This window comes from Corythoichthys intestinalis, chromosome 13 (genome assembly GCF_030265065.1).
Source record: "Corythoichthys intestinalis isolate RoL2023-P3 chromosome 13, ASM3026506v1, whole genome shotgun sequence".
NCBI classification, from domain to species: domain Eukaryota; kingdom Metazoa; phylum Chordata; class Actinopteri; order Syngnathiformes; family Syngnathidae; genus Corythoichthys; species Corythoichthys intestinalis.
Genome location: NC_080407.1, coordinates 53,936,075 through 53,951,241, shown reverse-complemented (window position 1 = coordinate 53,951,241; position 15,167 = coordinate 53,936,075). Strand labels below are relative to the sequence as shown.

The 15,167-nt window shown below is 43.3% G+C and overlaps 1 protein-coding gene across 4 annotated transcripts in view; it reads left to right on the top strand.

Moving 5' to 3' along the window:
• kdm6ba (lysine (K)-specific demethylase 6B, a) overlaps window positions 1-15,167 on the top strand; it is a 66,290-nt gene that overhangs the window by 39,095 nt on the left and 12,028 nt on the right. For 3 of the 4 annotated variants that reach the window (XM_057853838.1, XM_057853840.1, XM_057853841.1), the window contains 5 exons: window positions 312-373; window positions 14,296-14,378; window positions 14,481-14,604; window positions 14,669-14,764; window positions 14,828-15,113. In XM_057853838.1, coding sequence (XP_057709821.1) covers window positions 14,486-14,604; window positions 14,669-14,764; window positions 14,828-15,113 — 501 coding nt within the window. In that variant the 5' untranslated portion in view covers window positions 312-373; window positions 14,296-14,378; window positions 14,481-14,485. Of the gene's footprint in view, window positions 1-311; window positions 374-4,810; window positions 5,519-14,295; window positions 14,379-14,480; window positions 14,605-14,668; window positions 14,765-14,827; window positions 15,114-15,167 lie in introns of those variants that run through there. The other variant, XM_057853839.1, reaches the window with a different exon arrangement.

Genomic DNA, 15,167 nt, shown 5'->3' with positions numbered 1-15,167 from the left:
GCTAAAGGGTTGAACTTTTGAACTAATTCATTATTTTTTCAAGCTCCTTATCTGAGTTAGTTCTAGATGATAAAATGTCTGAGTGAGTGCTCGTCCGAGACTGGTGATTCCATACTTTTTGCTAAGGGTTGTACATGCAACGGCTATCTGAGCAGAAGCGGTGCAGCAACATGTGTAGACAGACAATATAGTAAAATGAAGTCGTGTATTCCTTGAAGACGAATGAATGAATATTCTTCATAAATAAACCTCTGAATGCAGTTTGAGCAGAGGCTGAATGCAATCTAACTCTTTGTGTTTTTGTCCTCTAGGAGGAAGAATGTATGATGGCGGCCCGGTGAGCTAGACGGACAACGATACCCATGTCCGCACGGTAAGGCTGCTTCCTGCCCTCTCCGCTTGACACATGATGATGATTTGTCGTTACTGTTAAATAACTGCTCGTGCAGTCTTGATACGGCGTTAGTCAGTGTTGGAATGTAAGTACCTGTGTTGTTTTGAATTTTCGTCTTAGTTTTTTGAGTTACTGCCATAGCAACACCTTAGCAACGAGGGGACGCGCCTCGCTGTCGACCACTACCTGATGACATCATGATGTCATCACCGTTATGAACGAGTTCCGTTCCTATGCTGGCGACGTAACGTGAATAAATTGGAATTAACCCTTTAAGTACACCAAAATAACTATCCAAAAAGTCCAAAAGTATTGTATTTCGTTTAATCCTGGAGGATACACTGTCCTCTGGTGGCCACGTTGGGTCTAGCTGGACTGTATGGATTGACTGAGCAGATTCGTCTGACATGGATATAGAACAGCTGCGCTCTGGTTTGGCCCACATAAGGCTGTAAGTTGTTTTAGCTAATATATGTTTGCGTACGCATTTGTAATTAAGTTTACAGCTAGGACTCGACCGCAAGCTTGTGTGAGCTCATGTGCAGGGGCAAAAATGACTTCAAAATATTACCTCAAGTCAAAGTAGTCATTCCAAAAAATGGACTCAAGTACAAGTCAAAAAGTATTCGGTGAAAAAAATACTGCTACTGAGGTGTTTTGTCAGCCACCACTAGTGGGAGGGAGACGTACGCAAACTTCTTGTCAGTATAAGCTCATTTTTTGTAATACGCTTAGCAATGACATGACCGTATGAGGCCAAAAAATTCTGAACATCACCCAAGCCAATCCTTATAGCGGGAGTGCCTTCTAGTGGATAAACCTATTTTCTAACATGAAATGAAATCGTATCTCCAAGCTCTCTATGTCAAATAGTTGATTTTTGATGGTGCTCGAAAGATGCTGGTGTGATCCTAGGACTCGACCGCTAGCTTGTGCAGAGGCAAAAATTGGACTCGTGTAGCAATACTTCAAAATATTACTCCAGTACAAGTCAAAAAGTATTCAACGAAAAGAATACGGCTACTGAGGTGTGTAACACCCCAGTAATGTCAGCACCACAAGCGGTTGGGTGACGTAGGCAAACCTCTGGTCAATATAAATTCATTTTTGTTATAGGATTAGCTATGACTTCAAAATATTATTCCAGTATAAGTCAAAAAGTATTCAACGAAAAGAATACTGCTACTGAGGTGTGTAACACCCCAGTAATGTCAGCCACTTCAAGAGGTTGGGCGACGTTCGCAAACCTCTCGTCAATATGTCATATGATTAGCTATGACGTGACCATATGAGGGCAAAAAAAATTCTCCAAGATCATCCCAATTCTGACCAAAAAAATGAACATCACCCATCCCATTCCTTATAGCATGAGTACCTTCTAGTAAATAAACATCTTTTCTCACATGTCCAAGCTGTCAATGTCAAATAGTTGTTTTTTGATGGGTTAGAGTTTGAAGGATCACGCCGGTGTGGTCCTAGGACTTCACCGCAAGCTTGTGCAGAGGCAAAAATTGGACTCGAGTAGCAATACTTCAAAATATTACTCCAGTACAAGTCAAAAAGTATTCAACGAAAAGAATACTGCTACTGAGGTGTGTAACACCCCAGTAATGTCAGCCACCACAAGAGGTTGGGCGACGTACGCAAGCCTCTGGTCAATATAAATTAATTTTTGTGATACGATTAGCTATGACTTCAAAATATTACTCCAGTATAAGTCAAAAAGTATTCAACGAAAAGAATACGGCTACTGAGGTGTGTAACACCCCAGTAATGTCAGCCACTTCAAGAGGTTGGGCGACGTTCGCAAACCTCTCATCAATATAAATTCAGTTTTGTAATATGATTAGCTATGACGTGACCATATGAGGGAAAAAAAAATTTGTACTTGAGTATTTTTTTTCTCAGATACTTGTACTTAAGTATGTTTTCGCCCTCTGTGTCTGTATTTTTACTGAAATAAAAAAAGTGAGAACTTCATCCAACACTAGTTACGGTGGAGAAAAACCAACTGAACACAACGCAATTCATTGTTTGGCGTGAAATATATGATACATGGTACCATCGTGACGTGTTTTTGTTTGGCTCAGATGCAAATGTTCCCGACAGAATGTTCCTGAGATGCGGTGACGTGGTTTGGCATCTCTGGACGTCTCTCGCGTAGCACGAAAGCTGTCACAAGATGGCGAATGCTAATGCGCAAAATAGTGTCATTTTATGACTCCCATCATCTTTGTGTCTGGTACCCAGAAGTCTGACTCAAAGACTGCCAGGCGGTCCCACACGCCAGCATGACTCCGTTAAGTGTCGTCGTTTATGAGAGTGTGAGAATTCAACGTTGTCTTTAATTGAAGCCGTATCACTCAAGGTCCCCCGGTCGTCTCTTTGCGTCGCTCGTGTGGTCGCCGCCGCCCTGTGCGGGCTCGGTCCCCCGCGACCGAGCGTCTTTTTGTTGCGGCTTCGCCTCGTCGTTCCTTACGCGGCGTGTGTGGTACGTGCCGTGGGTGTTCCCACATCTTCTCGTCATCCGGCCTACTGTTCCCACTCGGGCCCGAGCTCAATCTTTGGGCCTTTGCCAGAGTGGTGGTTTGTAAAAGAGGGAAATTGATATTGAAAACATCTGTTGACCAGGGGTGGTAACCTCTGGGTACCTCGCGATACGATTTGCGATACAAGGCTCACGATAAGGATATGGTGATAACAACAATTATCGATACATAGGTCAGGAAATCTCCCTGCAATGAACAGGAAGTGACCTGTAAATATCCACAAGACATGCTCTGGTTTCAGTGCCACTGATGGCGCTGGATCATCTTGCAAATTATGTCACTCACTCCATTGATATCCCGCTCTGATCTTTTACATCCATTCAAAAGTGAGATAATTTGCCAGATGACACAAAATAACATCTCTCATAAGCATTCATTAATGCTCATGACAGTGTCATGTCATAATTATGATGGTCTTATAACAGTCATACTGTCAGAGAATGTTACCAAATGCCATAACTAGCAATTAATGAAACAAGTGGAACAGTAACCGAAGACAAAATTAGCACAGAACGTGAATTTTGATTGTTATTTACATATGTACCGCAGCAATGTATGCTAGGAGGCATGTTGGATGGCAACAGTGTTTGGTCTTAGTCTTATGATGCCACTGTCAAATAAAGTTTTACCGGTTAATATATCATTTGGTGTAAATATCCCATAATACAGTGAGGGCAGCTGCAAATGTGGCATGTGGAAAAATGGATTTTGCCATGTGGCTAAATGGATTTTTCCCGTGGCATTTTTTTTTTGCCATATGGCATTTTTTATGCCATGAGGCAAAATTGATTTTGCCATGCGGCATTTTTTGTGCCATGTGGCAAAATCCAATTTGCGGCAAAATCCATTTTTCCACATGGCAAAAATAAGGCCACATGCCAAGATCCATTTTGCCACATGGCAAAAAAATGCCACATGGCAAAATCCATTTTGCCACATGGCAAATACCACTTTTGGCATTTTTTTTTGCCATATGGCAAAATTGATTTTGCCACATGGCATTTTTTGGTATGTGGCAAAAAATGCCACATGGCAAAACAATGCCACATGGCATAATCCATTTTGCCACATGGAGAAAAATGCCACGTGGCAAATACCACTTTTGGCATTTTTTTTGCCATGTGGCAAAATTGATTTTGCCATGTGGCATTTTTTGTGCCATGTGGCAAAATCCAATTTGCGGCAAAATCCATTTTTCCACATGGCAAAAATAATGCCACATGCCAAAATCCATTTTGCCACATGGCAAAAAAATGCCACATGGCAAAATCCATTTTGTCACATGGCAAATACCACTTTTGGCATTTTTTTTGCCATGTGGCAAAATTGATTTTGCCACATGGCATTTTTTGGTGTGTGGCAAAAAATGCCACATGGCAAAACAATGCCACATGGCATAATCCATTTTGCCACATGGAGAAAAATGCCACATGGCAAATACCACTTTTGGCATTTTTTTGCCACGTGGCAAAATTGATTTTGCCACATGGCATTTTTTTGCCATATGGCATTTTTTGGTATGTGGCAAAAAAAAAAAATGCCACGTGGCAAAATCAATTCTGCTACATGGCAAAATCCATTTTGCCACATGGCAAAAAAATGCCAAAAGTGCTATTTGTCATGTGGCAAAATGGATTTTGCCATGGGGCATTTTTTTTGCCATGTGGCGAACTGGATTTTGCCATGTGGCATTTTTTTGCCATATGGCATTTTTTGCCACATTTTTTGCCACATGGCAAATAGCACTTTTGGCATTTTTTTTGCCATGTGGCAAAAAAAATGCCAAATGGCAAAATCTAGTTCGCCACATGGCAAAAAAAATGCCACATGGCAAAATCCATTTTGCCACATGGCAAAAAAATGCCTCGTGTGGCAAAATCCAATTTGTGGAGAAATCCATTTTGCCACATGGCAAAAAATGCCACATGGCAAAATCCATTTTGCCACATGGCAAAAAATGCCACATGGCAAAATCCATTTTGCCACATGCCAAAAAAATGCCACATGGCAAAATCCATTTTCCCACGTGGCAAAAAATGCCACATGGCAAAATCCATTTTGCCACATTGCAAACACCCCTTTTGGTTCTCGCCCCTGCTGTACAGCATTTTTGCCGGTGCGCCTTTAGAAGGAGCTCTTTAGCAACAATACTCGTCTACCTTGTTATCGTGGCAAGTTAAGTAAGTCAAGTATGAATCACTCTGCGTGCCGCGAATGTGTGTTTAAGCGTGGAGAGGCGGTCGTGGTAGCGGGAGTCGTGAGGAAGCCTGACTCGGTGCCAGAGCGCTCTTGTCTCGCTCTGTCAGGGAATTCCGGAGCCGTGGGGTGACGTCAGCGTGCGACCGTGCGTGGCTCTGTCCCTTTAAAAAGGGAGACGCGCTGAGAGCGAGCTGCGTGTGCTTGCCTCAAACCAGAGAAGAGCGAGACGAGGAACAGTTCAGCCGAAAGTCTTTTTGGATCGGGTGAACGCGCGGACCTCTTACTATTATATTTTGGGATTTATTACCGAGCCGCGGATGGAAAGTGGATATTCGTTTCCATGTGGAGTGGATCACTGTTTGACCTGAAGTAACCGGTGAGTCTTAAAAGTTCTAACGAGACTTCTTGGACTATGACGATGAATGTGTTGTCGTAATCGGCGACACGAATTAACATAATCAATGAGGAGGCGTGGGCTGGGGGAGATATTCCCCCTTGTTGTTGTTTTTTCCTATACACGCGCGTGGGAGACTTTTTTTTTTTCCGGTAAAGTGGGGTTTTACCTTTCGTTAGTCATAAACGTCGTTGCGGTCATTACTGGAAAGGGGAAGCAGAGAAAATGCCTGTGTAAGGAGATCTGCCACTATTGTGTGCGATAGAGTAGGAGTCGGAGTGGGGGGTGGCCCGGTCCAGTCTTATCAAGTGAATGGAGAGCTGCCCCCACCCACCAAGTCAATCCTGACGCACACAAAGGGACGGATTGAAAGGAAGTCATTTGCATCACCTCTGTTTGGCGGGGGAGGGGAGCACTGTCTGACCCCCATCCATGCACCCCCCCAGTTGAATCGGGAGTGAGGGACATCTCTGTTTGTTTCCCTTATGTAGAGGTGGGTAGTAACGCGTTACATCTACTCAGTTACATATACTTGAGTAACTTTTTGAGAAAAATGTAGTTTTACTTAGTCATACTTTTTACTCGAGTAGATTTGTGAAGAAAAAACGCTACTCTTACTCTGCTACTTTAGGCTACATAAGAGTCGTTACATTTTTCCTTTTTATTCTACATAATACCACAATTTTCGTATTATAAGGCGCACCTGACTATAAGCCGCTGCCCACCAAATTTGACAGAAAAACGGCATTTGTTCATTGATAAGCTCCACTGGACTATAAGCCGTAGCTGTCCTTACTGTATTATTGGGATATTTACACTAAAAGAACACCAAATGAACCCCCGTGAAGCTTCATTGCTTCATAAAGCTTCATTTGGGCATAACTGCTCCTTTGAGGGAAACGGTCAACCTCTGGTGCCACCTGCTGTTGTCCAACGCAGCGCTACAGAGGTAAAGAAGCTTTGAACCAATTGGCTGCAAAGCTTCATGGTGGTTCATTTGGCTGCAAAGCTTCATTGCTTCAAGAAGCTTCATTTGGCTATCACTGCTCCCTTGGGGGAGATTGTCAACCTCTGCTGCCACCTGCTGTCAACACTGTTGTTGTCATACATGCCTCCTGGCATGCATTGCAGTGCTACAGATGTAAATAACAATCAAAATTCGTGATCTGTGCTAACTATTTCTTCAGTTACTGTTCCAGTTGTTTCATTAATTGCCAAGTATGGTATTTGGTAACACTTTATTTGACAGTGCTGCCATAAGACTGTCATAGGAGCATCATAAATATGACATGACACTGCTCTGAGCATTAATAAATACTTCCGATAAATGTCATTTTGTGTTATTTGGCAATTAATTCACTTTTGAATAGATGTAAAAGATCCGAGCTGGACATAAATGGAGTGACAGCGGCATCATAAGACTGTCGTAAGACCAAATGAACCCTCATGAAGCTTTGAACCAATTGGCTGCTAAGCTTCATTGCTTCAAGATGCTTTGTTTGGCCGTCACAGCTCCCTTAGGGAGACAGTCAACCTCTGCTGCCACCTGCTGTCAACACTGTTGTTGTCCAACATGCCTCCTAGCATGCATTGCAGTGCTACAGATGTAAATAACAACCAAAATTCATGTTCTGTGCTTATTATTTCTTCAGGTACTGTTCCAGTTGTTTCATTAATTGCTAAATATGTTATTTGGTAACACTTTATGTGAAAGTGGTGCCATAAGACTGCTATAAGACCATCATAAATATGACATAACACCGTCATGAGCATTAATGAATGCTTATGACAAATGTCATTTTGTGTCATCTGGCAAATTATCTTACTTTAGAATGGATGTAAAAGTTCTGAGCTGGACATAAATGGAGCTAGTGACATAATTTGTCTGATGACGCTTAATGACATCTGTCATATGCATTCACATTAATCCCCATGATAGTGTCACGTCACATTTATGAAAGTCTTATGGTAGTCTTAGGACACCGCTGTAAAATAAAGTGATACCTAACTAAATAAATCAACAAATAAGCCGCACTGGACTATAAACCGCAGGATACAAAATGTGAGAAAAAAGTAGCGGGCCTTTCGTCCGAAAATTACAGTAGATTTATCATTTGTTTGTTTACTAATTTTGAGACGTCGCGACAATGATCACATGACTCCATTACACCAATCAGACGCAAGCTTGCCGTTCTATAATTACGCCAGTCTGTTCAGTCACGTGGCGTCTTTAATGCAATGTAAAAAGTATTTGACATAGAGCGTTGCCCTCAACATGATTAGAAAACTCGGATTTAAAGTCACTCCCAGTTTTATTTGGCGCCGATTGACCAAGGAAAACCGGAGATATGATCCTTTTAATTACATAACAGTAACTATGAAGGAACTATTCACTATTTAAATTAGGAACTCATGCTCTTTGGACAAAAAATGCTTCATTTCTGTCTTTTTCTGCCCTCTAGCCACAATTAATTTTTTTAATTTATTTTTTTGTGGTATTTTTTGGTTTAATGTGGTTATGTAATGGGTTACCATTCATATAGATGACTTTGTGCTGAGAAAAAAAATACCTTTGTTAGGGAAAAAAAAAAAAAAAAAAAATCAGCAGTTATTCACAATGTTACTCAGTAAATTGCTCAACTTTATTATTTCTACATTTTAGCCTGAACCGTTTGACCGATTGGCACAGTTCAAGTATTGAAACGACCAGAATTTTCACGGGTGTTTTGAAAAGAAAAAAAAAAGAAAAAATTCCACTGACGCGTATGTAAGTCAATGCCGTTGACGGCTATGTACGTCCAAATTTCCCATTCATTTCCAATGGCATTAACATTGCATTGAAGCCCATGTAAACAGATGCCATTAATGGTTATCTAACCCAATATAAGTAAGTCGATGCCATTGACGGCCATGTACGTCGAAATTTCCCATGCATTTTCAATGGCATTTACTACGCATTGACCTGATATCACCAGGGGATGTCCCCAAGTTAACCTGGGCGGGGCTAAGATCTGTATCCACCACAGCAAAGCTCCATAGTAATTTGTCCAGAAGTTGCAGTTTCTAGGTACTTTAGTGTTCTTTCACCAAATACTTTTTTACTTGAGCGAATTTTTTGGGTGACTACTTTTACTTGAGTAATATTATTTTGAAGTCACGCTACTCTTACTTGACTCAAATTTTTGGTTACTCTACCCACCTCTGCCCTTTTGTCATCAAACAAAATTCCTGCCGACTGTGTTTCTGTGCATTTTTCAAGAGTTGTTGCTCACTGGGCTCCTCTTGATGTGCACCAGCCAGCCACTATTGTAGGGGTCGTAAAGTGGCCTCCTGGAGTGTTTGTGTGCGTGCTGGCAGAACCCATCCCCCAAAGCCTTTGAACGTTCACTTCCGAGCTGATCGATTGACGTGGAAAAACAGCTTTCAAGGCGAGGCCGTAAAAAGTCCCCACCCCCCTTCCCACGCCACGTTTGTCCCATGTGTGTACTACCAAGACTGGAGAAGGAGTCAACTAAAACGGCAATCACTGTGTTGGTTTAGTATTTAACCGTGTGCGTCAGAAGAAATGGGTCAGTAGGTTCCCATAAAATGCTAACTCACTAGTTGCCCGGCAACGAAGGATACACGCCGCCGAAGATCTTGGCTTTGGGACGTTTACAGGGACGGGCGGGGGGGTCACTGTCGCCGCTTTTGTTGCCTTCTACAGACAACTAGCGACACGGTGGATTGGATGTCAAGCTTAAATAAAGATGAAAAACGTGTGCGTGAAGGACGCCGCTCTGTGGCTGTCATTTCTCAGGTTAGGCAGGTGCACAAAGTACCAAGTTGAGGGAACCTGGGAGATAAAGACTTGCAGGCAGGGCAGTCAACAGACTTGCAGGGGCCCGGGGACAAGAGACCATTTTAGCCCCCCCCCACCTCATCCACACCTGCCACCGGCTTGTCATGACAACCTACGCACTACTTTTAACGCTTTGCACGCAATAACAATCTATTGTCCCATGTAGGCTACAGTACAATACAACTGAGAGTGCCATGCCTGCCCGCTAAGCAACAAAACAGTATAACTAAACATCCTGTGCCGCCCCGTCCACATCCCTGGGGTTATCAAGCCCTCAAACAGTGATGCGCCTAGATTTTTTGACAGCAAAGTCATTTATAACATCGGTGAAATCCAGTTTTTGAGCAAGCAAGGCTAGCTTGTTAAGCCTGTCCCGTGATATGGTGGAGCGTTATTATTTTCATTTTACTGAAGGCTCGCTGTCCTCTAGCTACAGTCACTGGCAAAGACAAGAAAATGCCCGAGTCTGTTCAGCGTCATGCCCCCTTTTAAAAACTTCATAATTTTTTTCTCATTCACCTTTATGATCTCTTTCTTTTCTTTTCTGCGCACCTGATTTATGACGACTCGCCATGTTTAGAGTTTATAACAATGACAGATTTTGTTTTCCCGCTTCAGGGCGCCTACGTAGTATAGCCTTGAATGCGCCAGAGCGGGGTCAAACCATTCTCTGCTAAGACAGAAGGGGTGGTTGTTGTGCAAAAAATGGAAAAAAAATATATTTGAAATATTTGATATGTTAAAGTTTTTAAGTATATATCGAGTAGAAATGAATGTAAAGTAAAATAAATTAAGGGTCATTCAGGGGGCCCATGGTCCTGAGGCCCGGGACAACATACCCGGTTGCCCCCCTCTGTTGACGGGCTTGCCTGTAAGCTCTAATAAACCACAATTTTTTTGACTTTTTCTTTTTTACTAAAATATGTTATTAGGATTAAAAACACATATTTTTTTCCATTTATTTAAAAATCTAGAATATTTAGTACATGTTTTGACCTACAGAGGACCCTCGGGGTGATGACGTGGTTGGCCTGGACTGGGAGAATAGCTTTGCTAGCTAGCAAGCGAAGCTAGTATGACGACTGGCATGATTTTGTCATATTCTGCTGCTGGTCAGATTGTTTTGTACAGAGATGTGAGATGAGTCCCCAACATAATACCTGTATCTAATTCCAGCTCATCAGCAGTGTCTTTAAACCGATCCTAGGCGGCTTGCCGAGATATTGACTTGCTGCCATTTGACAGTTTGTATATCTTTTCGTTGCTAGTTTTTTAGCTTGTGTTTTTTTCATTTGTCTGCCTCTCACTGCGGTTTTCCCTCTGGGTATTTTAAGAAAAAATTATTGATCACGACCTACTGTCACTGGCCCTTTTTGCGTCTCCCTTTTCGCGATCGTGTGTTTTTTTGTGTGTTCAGTTAACCCTTTTACCAATCACTATAATATTGTTGTCTACTTGCTGTCTGAAGTGAGCCGCATTTTCTAATTCCGTGGTCAAGCTAGCCGCATTTTCTTTGGGTTGTGTGGGTACGTGGGCTGTAATTGCTTTATAAGGAAAATCATGACTCGACTGCCACGCGGAATGATAGTCCTGGGGTCTACGCGCTCATCTGTCTCGGGTTCGAATCCCGCTATAGAAGTGCATTCAAGCAGAGCTAAGAAGCTGTGGTCTTGACCCGACGTGGTCGTTACGTCTCGTGCAGACGCCTTGTCGTCTTCAGGTGAAACAGAGGAAGCTTTCAGTCGCCGACCGGCGTCTACGTGTGGAATTCCTCGAGCCCGTCGTGCGTGCCGAAGTTCCCACGGATGCGCCAGATCGCATTCACGCCTCTCTTCCTGTGAGTACATAGTGACTGGCCTTTTACAGCGACCCCCCGTTTATCGCGATAGATTGCTACGTGCCAGACCATCCGTGATGCAGAGAAAGGGGAAAGTTTGAAGAATTTTGAAGACCATCCGTCGCAGAAATGGAGAGTGGGAGGCCTACGTCTGCCCTTTTTGTGTCAGCCTGGCGCTGAGTCATAGTGTTCTTGTCTCGCGCAGAAACGTTGAGTAATCGCAGATGCCGTACGAGTCTTCGTCAGAATCCTGCCAGTCGCCCTCTGCGTTGTTGTCGGTGAAGCTTTTGTGAGTCATGTAGGCCTTTTTTCATCTGTGTGTTTATAAAGAGCTCCTTTCCAAAATGCCACGTGACGTCGCCTTGGTTGCGTATAGAGTTTGTGATGAACAGGAAGCCGCAGTCCTCAATTCCCCCGCCCCCGTTGGCTAGTCAGGGAGGTCGACTTCCTCCGGTTGTGACAACAGCTTACTTTTCACGCCGTGCTTCTTCTCTTTAAATGCCCACAAAAGCATATGGAACACAGACACTGATGGGTAGAAAGCACCCGTGTACCCACTGTACGCACAAATTTTTCACAAGGTTGCCTTCTTGTATCAGTGTGTTTTTTCTCCGTTATCATCAGGAGTGGTGTAACCAGGGTCTGTCCTCGTGGCTAAAAGCCATCTGGGTCCTGATAATAAACCTCTGACTATCTATCGTGCGCGTGTTTCCCCCTGAGTGACGCAGTGAAGCCACAACACTCACAAAGCCGGCTTTATACCCTAATTTTCGGACTTTAAGGCCCACCAAATTTGACAAGTTCATAGACAAGCCGTACTGGACTATAAACCTTATCTGTCCTCACTGTATAATGGGATATTTACATCAAAAGACATTAACCGGTAACACTGGTTTGACAGCGCGATCATAAGACCGTCATAAAACCAAATGAACCACCATGAAGCTTTGAACCAAATGGCTGCAAAGCTTTGTTGCTTCAAGAAGCTTCATTTGGCCATAGTCAACCTCTGCTGCCACCTGCTGTCAACCCCGTTGTTGTCCAACATGCCTCCTAGCATTCATTGTAGCGCTACAGTTGTCAATAACAATCAAAATTCATGTTCCGTGTTAATTATTTCTTCAGTTACTGTAATTAACACAATGAGTTGCCACAGCACACTAGTGTTTAACAAGCTACACGATGATTGACACATTCGGCGTCTTTGAAGGTAGCGCTTTCAAGCTTCTCCTGCAAGGTCAAAGCTTCAACACCTGTTAACTTTACCAAGAAAAACTCGCAGTGCACTGCTGACCAAGAAAAGCAGCAGGAGGGAGAGTGAGGCTATACTAGCATGAAGCAGAAAACATACCATCATTTTCGGACTATAAGGTGCAGCTGACTGTAAGCTGCCACCCACCAAATTTGGTATGAAAACGGCATTTGTTCAGAGATAAGCCGCACTGGACTATAAGCCGCATCTGTCCTCACTGTATTATGGGATATTTACACCAAAAGACAATAACCGGTAACACTTGATTTGACAGCAGCATCATAAGACCGTCATAAGACCAAATGAACCATGATGAAGCTTTGAACCAAATGGCTGCAAAGCTTCATTGCTTCAAGGATATTCATTTGGCCACCACTGCGCACTTTGGGGAGATAGTCAACCTCTGCTGCCACCTGCTGTCAACACGGTTGTCGTTCAACATGCCTCCTAGCATACATTGCAGCGCTACCAATTTAGAAACATTAAGCAATTATCAGACAATCCCAAAATTTGAAAAATAAGGTCCTAATGAAACCTCTTTGTCAAATTTGTAGGAAGAAAAGTCTAAATGAATATGTGTAATAAGCGCTCTGATATCTATAACCCTTGCTAAATCATGTTTGTTTTTCTCATGGAACCTGCAGATGCATGTGTTGACTTGCATCCATCATTTTCTTTTTCAAAAATAATTGTCAAAATTCTGAATTAGTCTCAAAATCATGAAATTTTAGGTGTATGAAATGTGATACGTTTGGCAATAACGGGTTCAATAACAAATTAAAATTCTATTTCTGTGTTAATTATTTCTTCAGTTACTGTTCTAGTTGTTTCATTAATCGCTAGCTCCGGTATTCTGTAACACTTTATTTGAAAGTGGCGCCATAAAACTGTCATAAGACCATCATATATATGATAGTGTCATAAGACTGTCATAAGACCAAATAAACCACTATGAAGCTTTGAACCAAATGGCTGCAAAGCTCCAAGAAGCTTCATTTGGCCATCACTACTCCCTTTGAGGAGACAGTAAACTTTTGAGTAGATCTAAAAGATCCGAGCTGGACATAAATGGAGTGACAGCGGCATCATAAGACTGTCGTAAGACCAAATGAACCCTCATGAAGCTTTGTACCAATTGGCTGCAAAGCTTCATTGCTTCAAGATCCTTTGTTTGGCTGTCACAGCTCCCTTAGGGAGACAGTCAACCTCTGCTGGCACCTGCTGTCAACACTGTTGTGTCCAACCTGCCTCCTAGCATGCATTGCAGCGCTACAAAGGTAAATAACAATCAAAATTCCATTTCTGTGTTAATTATTTCTTCAGTTACTGTTCTAGTTGTTTCATTAATCGCTAGCTCCGGTATTCTGTAACACTTTATTTGAAAGTGGCGCCATAAAACTGTCATAAGACCATCATATATATGATAGTGTCATAAGACTGCCATAAGACCAAATGAACCACCATGAAGCTTTGAACCAAATGGCTGCAAAGCTTCATTGCTTCAAGAAGCTTCATTTAGCCATTACTGCTCCCTTTGAGGAGGCAGTCAACCTCTACTGCCACCTGCTGTCAACACTGTTGTCATCCAACATGCCTCCTAGCATGCATTGCAGCGCTATAGATTTAAATAAAAATCAAAATTCAGGTTCTGTGTTAATTATTTCTTCAGTAAATCAACCCTCACTGGACTATAAGATGCAAGATTCTAAAGTAGCAGCTTATAGTCTGAAAATGACGGTACTTGTATTTGGTTTCCAATTGTTGCAGCTACTGAGAAAAAGCATACCACTTTGGGAGTGAATGATAAATTTAACTCTTTCATGTCACAGCTGAAGGAAGAGGACGCTCGAGACGTTTGGAGTGGGGCCCTCTCTGTGCTGCAGTGGAGGGCTTCACGGACGCAGTTAGGCTGGTGAGTAGAAGACCCTCACATACTTGGAAATTAGATTATCAAGCCACTAACTAGTCCAGGATTAGATTGTGTAGCTTTTCGATGACTGTTCCCCTTGCGCAGGCTGGATGCATCACGCAGTGGAGCAGTTTGGCGGGCGTGGCACACGGGACTCCTTCTCTCAGGATGGACTCCACCGGGGACCCTGGGCTCCCGTGGGGGGCCGTGCCTGGCAGCCGCCCGGCAGGTAGGTTACCTGAGCTGATATGAGAACAAAGCCGTGAAATGTGACGTCTTCTTTTGTCCATCAGGGGTTTGCCTGGAGTGAACCAACACCAGCTTCTTCCCCATCTACCTCCTGGTCCAATTCATGGACTCAACCAACCCAATAAATTCTTTAACAATGGGTAAGCAAGTCACGCTTAGTAGTGGATGCCACGGTCCTGCGTTTGACGACTGTGCTCATCCAGGCCCATTCGAGGAGGCGAGAAGTTGGATCTCCCTCAGCCCATGTTGCCAAGTCTGCCGAGGGAACAGCTGAGACCGCTTCCTCATCATCCTCTTCATCATCTCCACCCTCACCGGGCGTGGGAGCAACTGGGCCAACTCTACGAATCCCACCATCCTCCCATAGGGCATCCAGGCGCAGCTCCCCCCGAGCCCTCGCTTCGTCTCCATAATGGCGGCTACGGAGGCAGTGGCGGTGCACCCCCAAATCCGCATCTCCCCACCAGCAGGCCCAACCCACCTGTCAAGGTAAGTTTGAATGCACTCCCTTTATTCAACAGTTAGTTTGCATGCACTCTGTTC